Source organism: Solea senegalensis, linkage group LG20 (assembly GCF_019176455.1).
Source record: "Solea senegalensis isolate Sse05_10M linkage group LG20, IFAPA_SoseM_1, whole genome shotgun sequence".
Lineage (NCBI taxonomy): Eukaryota > Metazoa > Chordata > Actinopteri > Pleuronectiformes > Soleidae > Solea > Solea senegalensis.
The window spans coordinates 14361129-14383729 of NC_058039.1; the positions used below are offsets into that span (position 1 = coordinate 14361129).

General features: G+C 38.0%; 4 protein-coding genes across 5 annotated transcripts in view; 2 read left to right on the top strand and 2 right to left on the bottom strand.

Annotated features, from left to right (window-relative positions):
* Positions 1-3915, top strand: part of nfatc1 (nuclear factor of activated T cells 1) — a 50418-nt gene extending 46503 nt beyond the window's left edge. Inside the window, exon 10 of the mRNA XM_044052337.1 lies at positions 2113-3915. Within this exon, the coding sequence (XP_043908272.1) occupies positions 2113-2168 (56 nt within the window). The 3' untranslated portion in view covers positions 2169-3915. The remainder of the gene's footprint in view (positions 1-2112) is intronic.
* Positions 3916-6175: 2260 nt separating this feature from the next.
* On the top strand, positions 6176-6973 carry LOC122786820 (2-oxoglutarate receptor 1-like). Its single transcript, XM_044053317.1, has one exon. It carries the CDS (start codon positions 6176-6178, stop codon positions 6971-6973), a length of 798 nt encoding a protein of 265 aa, XP_043909252.1.
* Positions 6974-9679: 2706 nt separating this feature from the next.
* Positions 9680-14927, bottom strand: si:ch73-196l6.5 (riboflavin transporter 2). Of its 2 annotated transcripts, none has more exons than XM_044052363.1 (4): positions 14649-14927; positions 12080-13115; positions 11772-11895; positions 9680-11632 (listed from the first exon to the last, which is right to left on the bottom strand). In XM_044052363.1, the coding sequence occupies exons 2-4, from the start codon at positions 13078-13080 to the stop codon at positions 11411-11413; spliced, it is 1347 nt and encodes a 448-aa protein (XP_043908298.1). In that variant the 5' UTR covers positions 13081-13115; positions 14649-14927; the 3' UTR covers positions 9680-11410. The 2 variants fall into 2 exon arrangements, with proteins under 2 accessions (XP_043908298.1, XP_043908297.1); XM_044052362.1 differs by having other exon boundaries at positions 12080-13097; positions 14649-14925.
* Positions 14928-15453: 526 nt separating this feature from the next.
* slc52a2 (solute carrier family 52 member 2) lies at positions 15454-21669 on the bottom strand. The gene is made up of 4 exons (XM_044052365.1): positions 21186-21669; positions 19180-20041; positions 18250-18373; positions 15454-17645 (listed from the first exon to the last, which is right to left on the bottom strand). Exons 1-4 carry the CDS (start codon positions 21313-21315, stop codon positions 17436-17438), a joined length of 1326 nt encoding a protein of 441 aa, XP_043908300.1. The 5' UTR covers positions 21316-21669; the 3' UTR covers positions 15454-17435.
* Between the last annotated feature and the right edge of the window lie 932 nt (positions 21670-22601).

Sequence of the window (22601 nt, forward strand, 5' to 3'; positions counted from 1 at the left end):
AGTCATTTAAGAGGTAACTCACGTGAAAGGTGTTAATTACCAACAATGATCACACCCACTGGTGGGGCTTTTTCGGCACGGCACGGTTTGGTATGGTTTTCCATTATGTCGTAGAACCTCTTCAACGCGGCTGCGTGAAACTGTCGTGACGTGGTTTTATATGCGACTCAAATACACAGACTAGTGACTTGTAAAGCAGTTGTTTTTCGGTGTAACTGAATCAGTTCATTAAAAAGATTTGTTCACAGAATCATCCAGTACTCTGGAGCAAAGACTCCTTCTGACACGGAACCGAACTGTTTCTGAACCGAAATACGACTGAACGATCGCTGGCTTTCAGCGGTGCATGTTTTCTGGATTTTTAAGTCTTTTTAACTGATCTGCAGTTCGGCATTGTTCCCTTCGATTCTTGTGCCGGACGTCGCGCTCATGACTCTTCCACTGACGATACTCTCTGACCAATCAGTGGCCGGCAGTCTGTCCACGTCACATTTTAGTATCGGCTCAGCTCGCTTGGAACCTCGTCAGAGCAGGTACTAAAAAAGCACCAAGTACTATGACCATAGATGAGTCGTGCTAGAACTGTACAGTATCGTGGTAAAAGCGGCGTAATATTTAATATTATATACAAAGAGTGTTTAAATATCTATTTTTAAACGTCTTTATTTACTTACTTACTGTGACTGATTGTGAAATATTGAAAAGATAGAAAACAAAACTTTCTCCTCTGATAACTGCCTGATTAGTAGTGCATTTATTACCACAAGTGGGCAGCAGCAGCAAATGTTTAATCAGAAATTCAATTTACAAGGTTTCTTGAATGCATCTCCTCTAATCTTATATCCCACAGACGTTAAGAATATTTGAATTATTTGATTATACTAATATTATAATATTCAAGGCCTATTACTTGCTTATTTATGCTCAATATGTGGGTTGTGGCCCACTGGTGGTTTCTGAAGGTATTGCAGGTTTGTGCCTGATCAAATTCTGTTCTCGATGAAGAAAATCCCAATGAACAGATAATCATTGTAAAATATAATTTAATTTTTGTTGTACTGTACATGTTTTATTTATTTGTAAACACAGCTGCTAAAACGATGCTAATAACAATTGTAATATTTCATCAATATTGAGATTATGATCATTTATGGTGATTATTGACAGGTAAAAGAGACAAAATATTTAAAATGTTATGGGTTTTTTATACTTTAAATGTCATGATACAGATCTGTTATGTTATGTTTGTTTTCTGTTCTCTTATGTGCTTCAGTCAGGTTTTGTGTTTTTATTTGTCATTTAAATTTTACCTTGAGGCACAGTGAGTCACATGTGCCACCAACAGTGAATACATTTGACTGCACTTAAAATAAACTGCTAGAAATAAACAGTTGAGTTTGGTCCAAAGGTTGTTAAAGTCTGACTCTGTCATGAGGTTATTGCAGCGCAGTCACATGAACAAAATGTCGCCCTGTTTCCCTGAGGAGCAGAATGAGACCAAAACAGAGTTTAAAGAAGAACATTTAGGCTTTAAGTTACATTTTTGCTTATATTTTAAAATGTTTTGTAGATATGGGTCTATCTATTTATAGCTATGCAGCAAACATACACAAGTACAAGTGTCTTTACTTTTGTTAAGATTTAAAAATGTTTGAGTTGATAAGATACAATTTGATTGTGGAGGTGGTTGATGATTGTTTTTCCACAAGGAAACAAAAAGTAACCACTTTGCTGTGAAAGAGGATTAGGGCCAGATATGATTTATTATTATTTTTAATCATGATTAAAAAATCTCAGAATTTTGTGTTTTTTTCTTAGAATTCTGACTTTAATCTCAGAATTCCTACTTTTTTCCTTAGAATTCTGACTTTAATGTCAGAATCGACTTTAATCTCACAATTTCACAATTTTTAACTTTAGAATTCAAATTTTAATCTCACAATTCTGACTTGTTTTTTCCTTTTATTTGAACACAAAAACCTTCGCGTGTGGGTGTAATCCTCTTCTGTCACTAGTGAAAGAGTAAAAACCTGGACACAGAAATGTCTCATTTGTACTTTACGTGAAAACGTGCTGATCGTCCTCTCTCTCTCTCTGTTTTTTCCTTCACAGTAAACGAGATCATCAGGAACGACCTGTCGAGCATCTCCGTGCACAGCCACGCGTAGTTTCCTGTCACATCATAAAAACAAAAACAAACTGACTCTATACTAAAATGCTTTTGCATGCTCGGACTACAGCGTGTGACAGACAGCAACAGGAAATGCAAAGAGAACAAATGTAAATGTATCGTCCAGACGACCAGGGTCCAACGTGTGCCTTGTTTTATTGTTGTTTTTTCATATATATATATATATACAGTATATATATATATATATATATATATATATAAACGCTTTTATGCAGAAATTATCCAAGGAATGAATCACATGACTGATGTTTTTGTTCTAAACAAACACACGTTTACAAGTGTACGTGTGAAACAAGTATGTAGCAAACAAACCTGCCATAAACAGACATTTAGATGCTTTTAGAGGACCAAGAATTGTCTTTTTCTCTTTTGATTTTGTTTGTAAATGATCCAGTGCCTCTGGTGTTTGTTGTTTTTGTTTGTAAATACAGCGTCTGAACTGCTTCACTCTGCTTCATATCTGACAATGTAACGGGGAGAAGTGCCTTTGACTGGAAACGGAAAGACGTGGGCGGAGTTTGGCTTTCACAACCTCGAAAAATGGAAACTTAATGGTCCAGTGTGTGAGATTTAGTGACATCTAGTGGTGAAACTGCAGATGGCAGTAAACCTTGGACTTGAATCTCAGAATTCCAATTGTTTTTTCTTTGAATTCTGACTTTTATGACTTTTAAATTTCCACCAAAAAATTTCCAAATGCTTTTTGAGGTTTTGTACTGCTGTAGAATCGTGTCGGCACAAAATGATGTCCGTCGTCCACTGGGATTGGCTCTAGCCACTGTGTGACCCTCATGTGGAGGATAAAGCAGTAGACAATGAATGAGTGAAATATTATATATATGTATATATATATATATACATATATAGCAGAGCTCACCGTAGCCTCACAAATCTTACACACTGGTCCTTTAAAGAATTTTTTTAAAAGCAAGATAATGTAATTTTTGCAGGACAATCATGCCGTAAGGGTCATAATGTCCAAATGTCCCTATTTTTTTTTTTTTTTGGAAAATTGCACAATCCCGATGGAAGTCGTACTTGGTTTTTGAGTTACGATAAATCAAGAGAACGCAGGTTTTTTTTTTTCTGCGTTCGCCACCAACAACGAGCACTTAACCACTAAACCTGTGCTACTTTATGGTCGTCGTTACTGAAGTCGTCAAAAAGAGACGTTTTAATGACTGTTTCCCAAACTCAGAAAAAAAGCTACTTCCTGCCTTTATGCGCTCGTACAGCACAGTTTTTGTTTTTTTTAGATATAAGATAATAAAATAAAAAGGACTCAGCACTGACGTGGAAATAAGATGGAAAAATGAAAAAAAAAAAAACATTGAAAAATCATCTCAGTTTTCGATTGTTTGTCTGTGGAAGCTATGCAACGTTAAAGAATGTAAACATTCAGCGAGACGGCGTCTTCATCCAAAGGAAACAGCAATAACAAATATATATGTAAACTCTTCTTTTTTTTAAGCGTATTTTCATATTTATTCCCTCAGCATGTGCTCTGTTTATCCATGTTTATCGTTCAGCTTCTTCTTTTCAGTTCACGTTTTCCTACCAAACTGTATTTTTTCTTTTTTTTGTTCCCTCTTTTCTACGTAATCACGAGTCTTAATGCGTTTGACTGAAGAAGCCATAGTGAAATGTTTACTCTGAGAGTCTGTAACACTCTGTGTCTGTCACCTGTCGTGGGTTTTTGTCAATAAAGAAAACTTTGTCTCATTCTTCTGTGGCGATACATTTCTGTAAGAGAGAATTAAGGCCTTTACATTTGATTCATGAGGACAAAATAGATTTATATACAAATCTGATCTTTCTAATAAGTGATGTTTTTGAGTTCATACGACACTTTTTTTTTTTACATATTTTTCATCAAAATAGAGAAATTCTGCTCCGTTTTCTAAATAAATAAGATATACTTTTTTACCTAAATAATTGAGATTATACTTTTCTAAAATATATATATAATTAAAAAATATATTTTTCATAAAAAATGTATTTTTTTCTTCAAAGATAATTATTTTTATTTAATTCTCAATTAATTATTCAGCAAATGTTTGCTTTGATTCTCTGAAATAATTAGATCAATACAAGTGAATAAATTACATAATTTTAAGATAATATGAAAAACAAAAGAAGAGAAGAAAGAAAGGAGCTTTGCTGTTTGATTTTACATAATTGTGGTCAAAACTGTTTACTGCAAACCCAGGTTTGTTTGTATGGTGTTAAATGTGAAAATACTCTCCTTGTTGCAATTATTATATCATTTATATATTTTTTAAATGCACCAAAATAATAATATTTATGAGGATATTTCACAGAACTTAAAGATAAAGTTGTTTGTTTTGATGTGGAACGATAAACAGTTAAAAAATAACAAATCATAACTTGATATAAGGAGTTTGAGACGTCACTGAGACAGTTTTAAAGTGAAATTTAAAACAGTAAATTGCAACTGAAAAAAAAAACATTATTTGTAACTAAAATAAATAAATAATAAAAATATTACAAAGTGGAAAACAGAGATAAAAGAGTGAGTGTCAATATTCAGTGCGTGGATTTCAGATGTTGTGGTGCAACAGTGACACCTTGTGGCCTCTTTATGTAACTCATATAAAGTCAGAAATGAATGTACTCTTGAATGAAGGCAAATTTCTGTCAGTTTGTTGTTTTGTTGTCCTGTTGCTTTGTTTATGTGTGACGGTGTCACGGGCCGCGCTCACGTGAAACTCGTCTTTTATGAAAATCAGGACGTGTTTGTCTCACACTTTGTTGGTTTTGCTCTGCACCTGTTTTTCAGGCGTTCAGGGAAATCAGGTGTTTGTAAAAACACTGGGTCCTCAATAAATCTTTGTCTCTTTTGGTTCCGAGCAGCAGCTGAACTCACAAGGTGAGGTGGAAATTAAATGTTACCTCTTATTTTACTCAGAATTGACAGATTTTCTCATCTACGATAATCACATGTGACTGTAAATGACAAACTTAAACTTCACTTAATCATTCGTCTTTATCTGCTCCAAAAATATTAGACAAAAATATAATTCTTCAACAAATCTTTCTTTATTTTATGATATGAAATCTATTTTTTTCTATTTAAATAGAATATTTTGTGTTTTTAATAGAATACTAAAATTATATTCATGCAAAATGTTTTACATACACACATTTATGTATTTAAACAAAAACAATATAAAAAATAAATAAAACAAACCTAAATAAATCATAATCTGCTCCAAAATGTTATCACAGTAATAAAACTTGTATTACTGTGTAAGTATATTTTATTAAATCTTACTTTACATGAGGATCTTTATTTAATCTAATCTAATCTAAAAAAACATTGTCATGATGTAAAGATGGATTACTAATCTATTCGTACAAAATTCAAAAATCTAATCATGTCACGTTATTTAAGATTGAACAGATATTTAACAATATGTTTCTGTATTTGTATCCATTATAAAAATGGCTAAACTGTTTTTATTTCGAAAAAAAAGTGTCATTTTAGAGTTTTAACAGAAAAACACTTTTAATACTAGAAAAATGACAGAATTTAGAGATTAGGGAGCTTAGAAATATTATATCAGATGATATTTGATGATGTTTTACTGTATGTGTTTCTGTATTTAGATCAAATATACATAACTATTTTAAGTGGGGTTTTTTTTACATTTGAAAGTCAATAGAAAAACACCATTGATGAGACAGATGAGACATCAAGATATTTGACAGTTTTATTTGAGAAAAAACACAAAAAAAAGACAGAATTGCAAGTGTGGACATTCAATAACAAGGTATTGATCAATATTGCATCATGTGTGTTTCTGTATTTTTTTAAGATGGAAAAGGAAAACACTGTATTAATTAAAAACAAACCCCACAGAATTCTAAGATTAGATACGTGTGGACGTTGAGACTAAACAGTGACATGTGCTCGTGCAGCTTCTCTCTGGTGATCTGTGTGTGAATCGAAACTCCGGTGAGATGAATCACACAGAATGTGGACCATATCAAGTCATTTTGCTGTCCATGGTGGACAGCCTGACGTTCGTCATCGGTCAGCCGGTGGTCCTGAAGCTGATGTGGAGCAGCCTCACGTCCCCGAAGACCCCCGACATCCTCAACACTAACTTAGCCGTCTTCCACAACATCCAGTACTTGATCTCGCTCATGCATTTGTTCACCCTCTTCCTGATGCCGCAGAAACATGGCTGGGTCTTCAGCTTCCTGTTTGTCTACGTGCAAATCGGAGGCCCGATGAGTTTGTCTTTCATCTGCATGCAGAGATACGTGGCCGTGGTTCACCCCCTGTCTTACCCTCTGCTGAGGAAGTACAGGTACAGCGAGGTTTGTGCCGCTGCAGTGTGGTTCGTCACGCTGCCCATCACCTTTATTTACGTGTTCACCCAAGAAAATGTCAACCCTTCCCAGGAGAACTTTTATTATGCTATCCCATCCACCGTGATGGTCCTGATGATCATGCTGATTCTGAAGAGCAGCATCACTGTCGTGAAGACGCTGAGGAAGCACAGCCCAGGAGACAAGACCTATTCTTCCAAGAAGAAAGCCTTCTCCGCCATGCAGGCCATGTTAAGCATCGGCATGTTCTTCTACCTGCCGGTGCTCCTCATGCAGAAGATCACAGCCATAAACGAATATATGTACATCTGTATAACTACACCTGCAGGTGTGATGTTGTTGTCCCTGGCGAGTGTTGTGCATCCAATCTTTGTCCTCTCCACCCAGGGAAAGTTGTTCCAGAAAAAACGCCAGGTGAAATGAAGGTGATTGTTTACCAATGTTTACAGTCGGTGCCAAGAGTGTTTCGCGATGAATTATAGAATCTAGCGGAGGCTGTCCTCTGCTCAGGGTTAAATACTTCAATCTTTTCGATCTGCACTATATGGACAGAAGTAAAGTATCACATGGACGTGTGACAATTCCACCGACAGAGGCGTATTCAATACGCTGTGCGCCCCCTAGAGAGAAAGAAAGGAAAAACCTTTGTAATAATTAGCTGTGGTTTGACCTGCAGCTAAGACAAGCTAAGTCTCTGGAACTGGACGAACTTCTGTGGGTTTATTTTCCATTCCATTAAAGCCTTTTGTTTTCTAGAAGTCAGAGTTGTTGTAAAGCGACACAACTTAACCGACAGGAAGTCTCGCGAAAAATAGTTGCCCGAAAACAAGGTCCCTACAAACACTTCAGCAACATATTCTCATAATATTTAAATGTAAATAACTAAATGGGACACTGTACTTTACTGGACGCATTTCACTGCTGTGTCGTGTGCTTTTTCCTGAGATGAAGATGTTCCCAACTATTTTTGTAAATGGGGGAATTTTCGTCATTGCTGCCACCTGCAAATACCTCCATGGTCCACCAGGGGGCTGCTCCCCTCCCTTTGGGAAGCACTGATCCCGACGTTGCCTCACAGCAGTGATTATGTGATGGAAAAATAATTCCACTGAGTTTAAACTGTTGTGTAAGAAACCGCCGCAGTAATGTTTCTGCCTCTGCCTCCGATGATCTAATTGTATATTTAAACATAGTTAAATGTTATGTAAATATTTTTACAGATTTGTATCTGAAATGATGGAAATATGGAAATAGTGTTTTGTTTGTCGTCTTTATTCCGGAAAAGCCGCACAGATTAATAGAAAGTGAAGTGACTGGTTTTTAACTGTGCTACGGACGTGACACTTTAGTTTAGTAAGTATTTTTAAGAATTGAGGAATATTTTATTGAAGTTTTAGAATCATTCCCAACTATCATATGTGAGTGTAATCTTTTTAGTTTGCCAAAACTACCCACCACTGTGTTGTTTATAGCCAATTCTGCTTACACATGTATGTCTTTATTTATTATTAAACATGTGTTTATTAAAAACATGATTCTAAGGGATCTACAAAGGAAAGAGAAAAAATGATTCAGTGAAACACAATGTCACCTGATCATTAACACATTTGAATGAAACATTATAAATGATTCATTTATACACAGCTGTGCTTGTTAGAGGTTTGAATGAAGCTGTTACTATGAAAAAACTGAGAGTTTAAACAAAGCAAATAAACAAACAGAAACATGTGTCACACTTTAAAGTTGAATAAAAACTACATCTGCTTAAGTTTACAATATTTAGAGTATATATTTATTATATAAAGAGTGTGTTTCTAAACTTTATCTCACTATTAAACTGCCTGTTTAAAGACTGGAACTGAAGTTTGGTAACCCACTCTCGCTGTGCACCAAAGTCCATTGAGAAAATCACCGATTTTACATCATGGCACACAGGAGTTGTTGATCCACTGTTGCCTTCGTCAGCAAGTTCAAATGTTATTGTGTGACTTTGGTGTTAGAAAACCTTTGTTTGGATAAACTTAAGTGACACAGTCTTACCAACCGGGGCATCAGTAGACCAGCAGCTCCTATTTCCTTTCAAGTTAAAAATGTTAGTTTTCTCTATGGAGTTTGGTGTGTGAGTGAGCGGTTTACAAACTGCAGGAGAAAAATCTATTTAAGTGAAAAAAAACAAGTTGAACCTTTTGAAATACTTAAATAATGTGTTTTTATTATTGTGGAATAACTTTCCTCGCACGTCCTCTTCTGATTTATGAGGACAGTAACTTTATAAAGTTGTATACATAACCCTCGAAAGATCTTAAATCCATTAAGTGAATTAAGGAAGAAGAAAAACACAGCAAGAAAATAGGTTTGAAACTTCTTTTTTCCCCAGAAGAAAGTCCTCATGTCTCTATGACTCAAGCACATTTTGTGTTGCACACGTCTCCTCGTGACCACAGCACCACAGCTCCACACCACACGAGGGCGCTGTGGCCCTCGTCACGCAGGATCACAGTAATCGTCACCTTCACGCAGGACAGCGTGAGAATGAAGAGGATCCAGACCGACACCTGTGAGCAGGAGAGAGGTGAGAACCTGGAATCTGCTCCAAACTGTGTTACTGTGGTGACGGTCATTTCAATTCAGTTGTTGTTGAGTGAGTGCTACTGTCCTGCTGAAACACACACCATTCACATTTATTTAAGAACAACAAGCTAGCTAGCAGTGCTTTCTAGCAGCCCAAAGCTAAATTGTAGCATTATCGTCAGAACACTTGGATTTTAGAGCTTCTTTTCATTTTCGTGCTTTTCATAGGCGTATTAATCTCAATAAAAATAACTATTGTTTCTTCAATGTCATGTTATCCACATACTCCAAACTAATGCCAAACTGTAATACTACCCGAGACTATTAGGACACGCTATTAGCTTTTACTGCATTTTATATTTTACATGAATAGTTTCATCACGTATTACACGAAAAACAGAGGTTTATCTGTTCTCACTCTACTGCACCAAAGTCCGACACAGGAGTATCTGGGAATATGGTCATTAATGGTGATGTTTATGAGATGAAAGTCTAAAATAGTTAAAAGGAAAAAAAGTCAACGTATGATCGTAAAACAAAGAAAGCATTTCGAGTTAGTTATTTAACTCTGTATTGTTTATTAATTCAGTAAAAGCAAGAACAGTCATGGAGTGATCACAGTTAAGTCTCTACAGCCTTAGATGATTAAGTTTGTGTCACTTAAATCTGGCAAATCATCTCCAAACATTGGAATCACAAAATGGCTTAAACATAAAGTTAGTTACTTGTCAAAGCAGCAACAATGTGAACACATTCTTAAGACACTGTAGAATTAGGAAGGTGTTGAATATATTAGGTGGGTCTTTAAATCAGTGGCTTTTTCCTTGTTTCACTGAGGATTTTTCTTTTCTTTTTGTTCATAAAAAAGAAACCAAGTGAACTTTTAACTCTTGACGTATTTACGTATTTCACAAATTCAATCCACATTAGCAAATCTGGCCCTTGTTTGGACACCCATGGTTTAGGTCTTTAGTAGGGATGCACGGGATGCCTCTAAGAGACGATTCCTTTTGTAGCGTTGGGGAGAGCCAAGTCTTCTGCTGCTCCTGCTCAGCTCAGCTGAGAATCCATGCAGGCAGGGGCTGGACTTTATTTTTGATGGACACACCATGTGGCCAATGACATGCGAGGACAGACTAGGATCGTACCAAAGAAGCAGTATGTGGCTGCATTTCAAAGATATTGGAGGCTGCAAAGCTCAGTGTAGGGTTAGGTTGGTTGGTTAGGTTACCTGTTCAGGTTCTGTGTTTAGTTGTTCATTTAAGGGTTTGATTAAAATGTTAGAAAAAAACAAAAACATTATTATATATTATATATTTATGAAAACACAACAAACCATTCATGATTACTAATTTAGGCTAAAATTGAAGGCTCTGATTGACACTAATTGAAGAGACTTTTAGGAACCGTAAGAGTTCTTCTTAGGGAGCCAAGCCAAAAGAACCGAATCTTTGAAAAGGGCTGGACTTCTGATCACCACTGAACCTTTATACAGTTTATACAGTTTCTACAATTACAACCAAAATCTAATATTTATTTTGAGACATGAGCCACATCCCCAGAGGTCATGTGTAGGTCAGGACTATTTTAACACATTTTGGTTTTAACTTAAGTATTGTGCCTCTTGCAATTTGAAAATTGCAGTAAGCCAAAACTAATACATGTACATGTTCTGATTTGATTGAAGCTTATATTAATAATATGTTTTCAAATTATTACCCAGTCTCAAGCTTAAAGAGTCCTTTTTTTTAAATATCAGGACAAACCTTGTCTCTCATCAACCAACATGACACTTTCACTCTGTCATACACAACCTGAGACCTAAACATCTCAGACTGTGTTTATAACGGATGAACGGGAGATTCAACACATGAACAGCGAAATGAACCTGTGGCAAAAACTGAAATGTTCAGTCAGTGTGAAAGTAAAGCTGTGGTTATGGCTCCACCTGCAGTAAAACATCACTTCACCGGGCAGATGATTTGGAATCACAGATACAGTACTACAGGGAATATCACTATTACTTCTACCACTACATTGGAAAAAGGTTTTGTAAAAAATGTATCAGTTTTGTCAAGATTTCTCTGGCTCTCAGTGTACAGCCTGCTGGAAATTATTGGAGGAGACAAGAAGAACAAGAATTGGTGACACAACTGTTGTGCATCTGACTTCCATTTCCTTCGGTGGATGTGGTCAACATAGTCACGGCCTCTGTCGAGCACATGCTTTGGAGGATGCAGCTCTTCGTTTAAGTTACAGTATCTGTCAGTTTTGTAAATGATGTTGCCATTAAGGATGTCCAGTAGCACATTTTGTGTTGCACGTGTCTCCTGATGAGAAGTAGCTGTACACGCTGACCAGTGGAAACATGGTCACGGCTCCCAGCAGGGAACCTAACTGCACCACAGCTCCACACCACACGAGGGCACTGTGGCCCTCGTCACGCAGGACCACACCAATCATCACCTTCACATAGGACAGAGTGAGAATGAAGAGGATCCAGACCAACACCTGTGAGGAAGAGAGAGGTGAGAACCTGGCTTCAGCTCCAAACTTTGTTACTGTGGTGCCTGTCATTTAAATTTTCAGTGATCACATTAGAAGATAATGCAGGATATTTGAGTGAATAAGGTTCAGAGAGTGAACTCACAATGATGACACCACCTGAGGCACCATTCACCAGCAGTGGACATGGACTGAGCACGGCCATGCCCATGATATAAGCTCCAGCTACACTGCCAATCACTGTGAGAGCTCCCATCAGCAGCAGAGACCTGCAACAGAAAATCACGCTTTGACTGTGGTTTGAGGCTGTAACTGAATCTGCTGCTGTTTGCATTTAAAAAGCAGGACAATAAAACAGCATAAACATAAAAGCAACATAGCATTGTTTAATTGACAGTTTTAGATTAGGTGAAATTATTTTCTTTTGGCAGAAATTGAAGATTAAATAATGACCTTATAGGGAGGAACAGGGCGATGAAGCAGGCCAGAGGGTTCGACACGGCAGCCATGGTGGCCGATAAGTGGTAGATGTTGTTTCCATATGGCATGCAGGAGTACGACTGCACTGAGGGAAGCACCACGTTACTTAGAGCGTTGACCCAGGCCAGAATCCCAAAGATGTACAACACCTGCATCCAGCTGTAAGCACCAGTGCCAAAGCTGCTTTTGCGCTTCTGGTTTGCAGGTCTGTAGGGGTCCATCATGGCCTTCTGCTCGACACTATTTCTGTTTTTCTGAGATGACTCTTTCACCCCGTTAGTGTACTGATTGTTGGAATGTTCCCTGCCCACAGCTGGGTGGTAGTTCAGCAGCAGGAAAGCCACCAGACACACCAGCATCATGGTGCTCAGGATGAAGAAAAAGACCTCAGCTGAGAAGTTTGCTGGCTGATACTGGGCATGGAGGTGAAAGATCTCAGAACTGTTGGAGGAGTTCAGGGTTTGTGTGTTGTTTACGCAGTGGACCACTCCAACACCCTGGATCAGAGCCACTACAGCAGGCAGCAGGCCGCTCACACCCTCCCCAATGTAGTAGGTGGTGAGATACTGAGGCTTGAGCTTCATCATGAAGGGTAGGAATGTGACAGATGAAGTGCAGTCGACAGCAGCGAGGAAAAAAGTTAAGACGAGGAGGGCTACACTGCGAGGAACACCCGCCACTACAACAGTCTCCTTCCAGAAGAAACCCAGCAAGAAGCTTGCCACTGTCCCCAGGCTGATGATCACATATATGACAGCAGACTCATTCAGGACACCGGGCCTGAAGCGATGCATCAACGTGACGAAGAGAGGTCCGACATTGGCCATTTGGATGAGGACAGAGAGGTATGAGGGCAGGTACCAGCCCTCTGGGATGTGATTGACGATGAGAGGCAGCTCCACCCACAGGCCGTTGATGGAAACCCAGGAGCCCATTCCAAACAGACACGCCAACAGGTGCGTGAGCAGCGACATGTTTGGAACTGATTTCTCTAGAGAAAGACAAAAGTCTTAAAGATCAGTGCAGCCATGTTTTCAGTGAGGGCGCGTCTCCTTGTTTTTAAGGTTGATTCCTTGTTCTAACAGTACCTGAACTATCCCTCTTAAAGTCATTTCTAAACATGGACCTCATACTTAAGCTACTGAAGGTCAACTGAAGGTCAGTTGTTTTATCACTTTTGTTGGAATTTGAACTTAAAATTAGACATTCAGTATTTAATGAAGAAATCTGACTTCTAACTTTTATCTAGCGCCACCGTGTGTCTATTTTTGTTTTGGGTAGTTATTGTATTGGTTACTGGAAGGATTTTCCTGTGGGTTTGAATGTTGCCTAGAGGAAAATATCCTAAAAATCAGCAAAAAAGACATGGATTTTGTATGTAGTGCATTGTGAGGTCTCAGCCTTCAGTGCCTTGATAATATACATGTTGTTATTTGATGTCATACAAATAAGACTGAATTGAATGATGATGCTAAAAATTGGATAATAACTCATGATAGCATCCATTCTAGCTGCTGAGGCTAGCATGCTAAAGGTAGCTTTTAGCTTAAAGTACAAACAAATGAAACAAACTGTTGTTTTATCTACTAAAGCATGTGCTTTCAGTGGAGGTAGTTGAGATTTGTAGCCTGTGGCTAGTGCTTAAAAAAAAAGGTAGATGTTTTATTAAATGATCATGAATACACAAACATAATCTCAATAGCTAGATGTGAAGTTTTAGTTAAGCATACAGTGTCATTTTGATGTCTAAAAATAAATTTAGATGAATTAATCAGATGATTTTACATTTCATTTGAGAATCTAATATGCCATACGGCAAGTTTTTTGACACTTGAGGATCTCAAACAAATACTAAACTGTACGATTTTAGAATTATAGTTTGGATTAAGCTTTGTGTGGTGGTTGTTAAGGCACAGTAACAAATGCGATTTGTGTTTGTTAGGCTCTTTATTGCTGCGTCATCAGTGCAACTAACAATGAGAAATGCTTCAGTATTATAACAAAGTCAAAGTGTAAACCCAACATTAATATGTCACCACAAGGAAACATCACTCCAATCTGTGACTTTTCCCTTACACACAGTTAATGTTTATAGTTTTCTTAAGTTGTTTGTGCAAAACCTTCAGTCAGACAGAGTTGAAATGTTAAATTCTGAAAATGAAATATGCACATTTTGAGTTGTTTAATTTGAAAGGCAGCATGAGGGTTAAACCTAAAACATGAAGCATACAGCGAAGGAAACATGACCACCTGCTGTTCTGGTAAACTGTTGCATAACCTGAGAAAAAATCTGACTTGTGCATTGTTTATCATAAAAGAGACTGTTGAACTACAGAGAAATGTTGACAAAAACAAAAAAAAACTTGGTTTGTCAGTTATTTCTGAAACAATCCATTTTTTTTAAAGGTTGCTCACCAAGTGTGGGTATTACACTGTTATAGAATCATTAAAATAGTCCTGTAAAAATTTTTTTTTTCATGATTTGTGCATCAATTTCACACAAGTCAAAACAATGATAGCAGGCATCTCTGCAGATACTCACATGCTTGTGTGGTGGAGAGAAGCCGCCGTCCTGTGCAACAAACTGTGTATGCAACCAGGGATTAAACCCTTATTGGAGTGAGTGGGTGTGTGGGACCACGTAGCCAACCGAGACAAATGTTTAGTTAGCTGATCAGTGTCTCAGCTCAGATCATCTTTGAACAGTCACATGCTGCGATTTTTGTTTCTTTCCCCTGAAGTCATTTCTGAATGAGAGAGAAAGAGAGACATTCAAGAATCTACAGAATTCATTAATTCTGCCTAAGGAGATCATGGGAGCAGAGGTGAAAATCTGTTTACAAGCTTCAGTTGCATAACAACTTCATTCAGCTGTGGGGTTTCAGTGTTGGAAATCTCCATAAACTGCATTATTTATTATAAAAGAAAAATTTGAAAATCCTTGTGTTTATCTGATTTATTCATATTTTAGGAGTCGGGGCCTAATTCTGACATTTTGCAAACAGCTACTTCCTGTACTGGATTTTCTGTATAGATTCTCATCCATCCAAGTCATAGTTGTCCCAGCAGCATTTTGACCTTTTTAAAATATAATTTTACAACAATTTTAAAATTCTGATTTGAGCAGCATCTGTCTGCCCTGACCCCCTCCATGAGTTTCCTCATTATTGTTTAATTGTCTCTTGTTACCCAAAATTTACATTGCAATATAGTTCATTTTAATGTTTTGCTTTTTTTGTTATATGAAGCAAAGAAACCAGAAAATATTCACAAGCTGAAAAAAATCTGTTTGTTTTAATTATATATATATGAAAAACATTCAAATCAATTGTAAACATTTTTCGAGATTAATTTAGTAATACTTTATTAACTGACTTATCGTTGCATAGTTGTTTGTTCCCCCACACAAGCCAGGTTGAGACTTAATGATATGTTGCTAAGTTAGCAAATGCTAATATGTAATAATTCCAGTAAGCTAGAAAAAGCACTATTTTGCAAATTTCTAAAAGAATAGTTGAACATTTGTTGAAATACTTTTATTGCAAGTTTTTAACTTAACTGTCAGTAGTGTTTACTATTTAGAGTTTTGAATTAAGATACAGCCTGCAGCCAACGAGCACAGTAGCTTAGTGTAAAGATTGACAGCAAGGCAAAACAAAAGTAAATGAATAAACTAGGTGTTTTCATTTAATTCAGTTTTTGTATAAATAAACCAAGAGAGAAAATCATGTTGGTGAGCTTTAGGCAGACAGTAGTAAACCATATTCAACCATTATTACATTTTTGTTTCCTCTATTTTTGCTAAGCTGAGAGCTACTAACTTAGTTATAATTTGGCTAGTTGTAAGAGACAGTGTTCTTTTATTTCATTTCTTTATGGGAACAAGACACAAAGCAACAAGTCATTTGATATCAGTTTAAAATGTGGAACTAACATCACTGCTAGGTGTTAGTTTTCTTTCATACTATAATACTATACCAACATGTATATTCCATTGCACGTGCTACAGCGACAGATCAGCAATTGCATTCTAGAATTATTAATGCAAGTTGGTTCTTATATGGGAATTATCAACTAACATTAATGACATTAGAAGATTTGAACAAAACGTTCTTGGCTTTGAGATCATAAAATAACGTGAGAAAGTTTCTATACAACAGCATGAGACGGAGACAATGACAAACTGAATACTGCTAAAATTACAATATATTAAAAATATTCTTGACTTGCCATTTTTGACATGATTTTAGCAGAAGGTACCAAACTACAAACATATGACACATGATTTAAAAAGAAACCAAAACACAACAGAAATGAACTGCTAAAACATTGAGGTAAATTGTAAACTTCTCAGAACAATGTATAAACAAGGTAGTGTTGTATAACAAGATATGCACATGACATTAAAGTTAGTAAGGCTGCAATTAACAATTATTTTTAGTCTAGATTTATTATTACAATTATTTCTTTGATTATTGAGTGCTAGTTTGTTCGATAAAATGAGAGAAAATGTTGAAAATCAGTGTTTCCTGAATCAGTTTTTAGGTTTTCTTCTTATATGGAGAAAGGACACCAGGAAATATTCACCTTCAAGAATGCAAACACTGAAACCGATTAATACATTACCAAAATAGTTGAAAATTAATTTAGTAACTGATTCATTCTTTAAAAAGACTAATTGATTCATTGTTGCAGCCCTAACAGATGGAGACGACACAATTCCTTATTTCCCTATTGTTTCTCTGTCAAGTTAAAATATTGACTGAACTGCATTTTGTCTCTGATTCTGAACTTACGTTCCTGTGTTTTATGCTTATATGGAGTCAAGAGGGAAGACACAGGCAGGCATTTTAAAACATAGACCGAAGTAACAAAAATTAAATATAAAGACAGTTAACCTGCAGGGACTTTAGTTTGGATCTTTCCTCAATAATTAGCCTCAGGAGCTGTAGATGTGAATGAATAAGTTAGTGACTTGAGTTTCCCTGAGTAGATAACCTTTCCACATGATCTCTTGTAGTGGGAAAAACATCAGCAGATGTTTTAGTGTATTCAGTGTAAACTTTGACTACAATGATTCATTATAAAATATCATACAAAGCACTTGTGGTGTCACCGCGTCATATGTGTTTTTCATCCTTTAGACCCATGTGTAGAAACACTGCTTCTTTTATAAAGGAATGCTTTTTTTCCTCTTTTTCTCCCAGGCTCCGTGGCTTCTCAGTGAGGACAGGGCGCCTTCGAGGTCCTCAATAGAAACGAGAATCAATGAAGGTTTGTGAGGCATTTGTATAAAGACAGTAAAGTAAAGTCAAATATTGCCATCCTGCTAACTGCAGTTATCGACACACTCCTGAGCTCTGGAGAACACTTGATAAACGTTGATTAGGGGGAACATGGTGACCGCTCCGATAAGAGAGCCGGCCTGGATAGCGATACCGCACCACAAGAGGGCTGCATGACCTTCCTCGTGAAGCAGAGTCCCAATCACCACCTTCAGATAAGAGAAGAAACCTGTGAACAGAATCCAGGAGATGACCTGTAGAGGGCGCAAACAGGAAGCTGAAGTTAGACCAGTTTCATTGTGTTAAGATCAGAATCAATCACTAGTTGGATCAATTGGTTAAAAACACTTGATCATAGGTTGTGTAATGGATGATCAAAGCCAGAAGGGGGCAGCAAAGAATATATTTAAGTGTCTCTGTAGATGGATGAACTGATTGGGCTGATTAATTAGGTCAATATTTGCCTTTTTTAATAATTGGCATCAATTGATTATTATTTATTAATAATAGGCAAATTATAACAAATGATCAATTTTTGTTCTCAGAAACCTGATGATGTCATTGATTAAAGCTTCATTGTTTTTAATTCAAAGATTTGTTTATGTTTTTGCATACATAAAATGTAGATTGTATAGATAAATGTTCAATAACTTTCACTAAAGTCAAAAAATTGTATGTATTATTTGTTAAAAACAAAATGGGTTATATAGGCTAAAAAAAGAAAGAAAATATTTTCAGCCATCGTCTGCCCAAAGGTCTCTGTAGCCAATTTACATGAAAACAACTCTAGCTTTTTGAATGAAATCAGAAAAGTATCGTTGTAGTCTTAAGGCCTAGAAAATGAGAATCAACACTCACTACTAGAGCGACACCAGCGGGGTTTCCCAGGAGAGGAGGACAGGGGCTGAGACCTGCTAACACCAGGAGGTACGTAGCAAATACTCCTCCTGCTAATGACACGATCCCCAGACCTGACGATGTTCTGGAAACAAAGAAAATCAAATGTACAAATGATCTCAAATATCGAAGGTTGAAAAACCATCATAAATGCTCCGTCATACAAAATGATCAGACCTGACTTAGGGTGTGTTTGTGAATACAGTGGCAATGCGGGGGTGGGCGGAGACAAGAACCATTTATACCATCAAAGTTGTTTGAGCTGTTTTTTACTTTTCAATCAAATTCCAACCTGTTTGCAGTCGTCTCGTCTTACTAGCGTACTGTTGCCGTTTCCTTTGTCTGTCTTGACATAAAACAAATCACTTTCTGTGTGCAGTGTGGGAATGTTATCGGGCAACAGGATCTAAAAATTGCTATCTTGGGAAAAACAGAGTCATGTGGACATGATAAGACTGACAATGACATACAATGCTCAGTATTGGTACTGGTGGTACAAATCACTGGATTGGTTATTGGTAAGATAAAAATGTAAAATCTGATACAATCCAAAAATCCTATCCTGTACACGTGATGTGTATAGGATACTGCAGAAATGTAAATAAATGTCAACAACAGCATTATAACAGCATTTTAGCTGAGACATGATGGGAAGTATGTCTTTGAAATTGCTTGAAATGGCTGACGGTGATAAATGCATCAGCAAAAATGTGATGTCAACAGCTCCGTAGTTTTTATTGGATGGATATTGGTATCGGTAGATACTAGGTGATATAAACAGTGATACTGAGTCAGTCATCCCTAATCAACACTGTGTTAACTTATTTGACAATGGTTTAAATGTCACAGACATTGTTTATGTTTAGAAGTGTGTTGCTTGTATTATCTCACCTGAGGACAAAGAACATGGCCAGAAAACAGGCCAGGGGGTTTGCAAGGTTGCCAAAGACCACAGAGAGGTGAAAGGTCATGGTGCCATAGGGAAGACAGGTGTAACTCTGCACAGATGGTAGGACACCGTTGGTGAGGGCATTGGAAATGGCAAGCAGTGCTAGCAGGTAGATGTTGCGCAGTGTCCAGAAGTTCTGAGCAGGCGGTTGTTCCTCTCTCTGCACCTGCTGCTCTTCCTGAGACACTGGTGGCCCTCCGTTGTGAAAAGGGTGATTCTCATGTCCGTTCTTCAGCTCCTCTGCACTATCAGACTCCTGTGGCAGTGCCTCTGGACGATACTCTGTCTGTCTTTTTGTCAGAGCAAAAAAACTCAGAGCCGAGATCGACAGCATGACAAACAAAAACCAGAAGAAGTTCTGGGCTGGAAAACTCTCTTTTAAATACTCAGGCTTTACCGTTCCATTCACAGTTTTACACTCCAGCTTGCCAACACCTTGCCCTAAGGCCACGATACAAGGAAACAAGGCACTGAGGCCCTGACCAATGAAGAATGTACGGATGAACTGAGGGGGGTAACGAAACATAAAAGGCAGGAAGGTGACGGTGGACGTGCAGCAGACAAAAGACAGCACAAAGGTGAAAAGCAGGAACGGTAGCGACCTCTCCTCTCCCACTATCATGACGGTGTGTGACCAGAAGACGGCCAGGAGAATGGACGCCACCACTGCCAGCACCTGGATGCAGTGGATGACTAGGCGTTCGTTTAAGCGTCCCGGAGCGCAGTGGTGCGTGATGGTCACTGCTATAGGACCCAGGTTTCCAAAGGCTATCAGCACTGAGAGGTAAGCAGGCAGGTTCCAACCTGAAAATAAGACAAGACAAATATCAGTTAGAGTAACATTAAAAATAACACACAGAAAAAGAAGTTCCCCTTTACACCTGGCGTACGTTGTTGATATGGCAGCACACGGAGGGGGAGGTGATTAAGGGGGGGTGGGTGACTGTGATCGGATAGCGATCAGATCTTGATGTGGACACCGGAGATGCATGTTAATACCAGGTATAAATGCATGTGGTGAAGCAGAATCCGATGGCTATCAGATCACAGAAAATGCATTTTAATGCCAGGTGTAAAGGGGGCCTAATGGCGCTTTTCCACTATATAGTTTCAGCAGGACTCGGAACGACTCTACTCCGTTTGGTATCGTTTTCCATTACTATAGTACCTCCTCAACGTGGGCGTAGTCATCATAGCAGGGCTGCATGAAACTGCTGTGACATGGTTTTATATGCAACACCAACAAACTAGTGACTTGTAAAGCAGTTGTTTTCGGTGTAACTGATACATTACAATCAGTTAATTATAAGGATTTGTTCACCGAATCATTCAGTACTTGACTGGAGCACAGACTCTGACACAGTCATTGAACTAAAATAGACTGAATTGGTTATGTTTCAGCTCATGATCGCCGGCATTCAGCAGTGCTGTCACTAAATACACCACACTCCTGTTAAATATTGATATTTAAGACATTTTCTTGCTAAATGTTGGTTGATAAATGAATGTTTTTATGGTTTTCGAAGTCTTTTTAACTGATCTGCATCCGGCATTATTCGGTTTGATTCTTGTGTCGGACGTCGCGCTCATGACTCTCCCAGTGACGACACTGACCAGATCTGACGACGTCACATTACATTACATGTCATTTAGCAGACGCTTTTATCCAAAGCGACTAACAACAAAGTCGCTGAGCTGATACATTTTAGTATCAGCTCAGCTCGCTTGGAACCTCACCAAACAGGTACTAAAAATAAGTACCAGGTACAGAAGTCTAGTTATCTCTCAGATAACTTGTTTTGCAATGTGATTAAATGATTAGCTCGCTGATATCAAGCTAATGTGACTTGGTGCAAATAACACGTCATAGCCACAGAATAAGTCCTGACTATAACACACCAGCGGCCAGATAATGTACCACATGTTATGTGGAAGTTGTACAACTGACCTTCAGGCAGAACACTCACAACCACCGGGAGCTCGACCCACAGACTGTTGACGGAAACCCAGGAGCCCATGGCGAACAGAGCCATGAGTCCATGGGTCACCGCGGCGCTGCTCCACCAGCTGCCGGTCATGGTACACAGACACCGAGCAGGACAACAAAGAAGACACGGAGAATTCGCGACGTCGATCCGAACGACACACGCTACTGTTTGGCAGTGAGGAATGATAGACACTTACGCAGAGTTCCCCGCCCCTTTAGTTGCCTTCACGTAACCATGGAAATTACAATTTCTTGTCCACTTTTTTTCCAAAGCTGCTGATCTCTCGTATACTAAACAAAATGTAACTGTTAAAAGAAAGACGATAATTCTTTATGAGGAAAATCCAGTTCCAGCCAACGACTCTTTTAGTTGTTACTGTTTACATGTGAGGTTTGTAAACAAGTCAGTTTACCGATAGTCGTAAATGCAGCATCGCATTTTCACGGTGCTGCACACGTGATGGGAAGTCCGGATCTTTTTGCATCTTTTGACCCGCCTCCCGTAGAAGAGCCGGCTTTTCCAAGTCCCAAACCATCCATGTCCCAAAGGTCTCTTCATTTAGTGTCACGCTGTGTCGTGTATTGATGAGGTCATTGACAGTAAGTTCAACAGCGGGGGGGCGCTACATTAAAGTTGTGCACAGCAGTAGTTCAATAAAGCTGGTCGCTTAACGACAAAGCTTGAGTAATTATTGGTCCCATGTACAGTCCGTATCAAACACTTGGAGCCTTCTATTTTAGACTAAAACAGCAATTATGAATGGTTGCGTGTTCGTAATCTTTTTTTTTTAGATAAGCCTAATTTCTATGCATTTGCTAGGATAGTTTTACCATTTTAATCAAACCTTTAAATGAACAACTGAACGCAGAACCTGCACCCAACCTAACCCTGCACTCTATCATTGAAATGCAGCCAGATACTGCTTCGCTAATTTCTTCAGTTTTTCCCCAATGTGCTTGCACTTGTGTGTACCTGGACTGTACTGCTACTGTACACTCGCTGTCCTAATTATAAAGGGGTGATTATAACACCCTTTCAAGAGTGATTTATTAAAATCTTAAAAGATATTACATTTTTCCACTGTGGGCAACTGTAAAAATATGGTGGTCCAAAATGACGGCCTCCAAAGAGCTGACCTGCCTCCTGATGAGTAAATTTTAGGGTAATGGCAAACAAATTTTACAACCAGGGGATTATAATGTAATAGTTTCATCTTCATATGCAGCTAAATTAAATTACCATTAAGTTACACTTGGAGATGTATTGGGGCTTTTTGCATGGCTGTTAACAGTAATGGTAGAAAAACCAGGTGTGAACAGGTGTAAAATACCCAAAATAAAAGTACCAGAGTTCCATGTAGCTTCTTCAGTTTCATG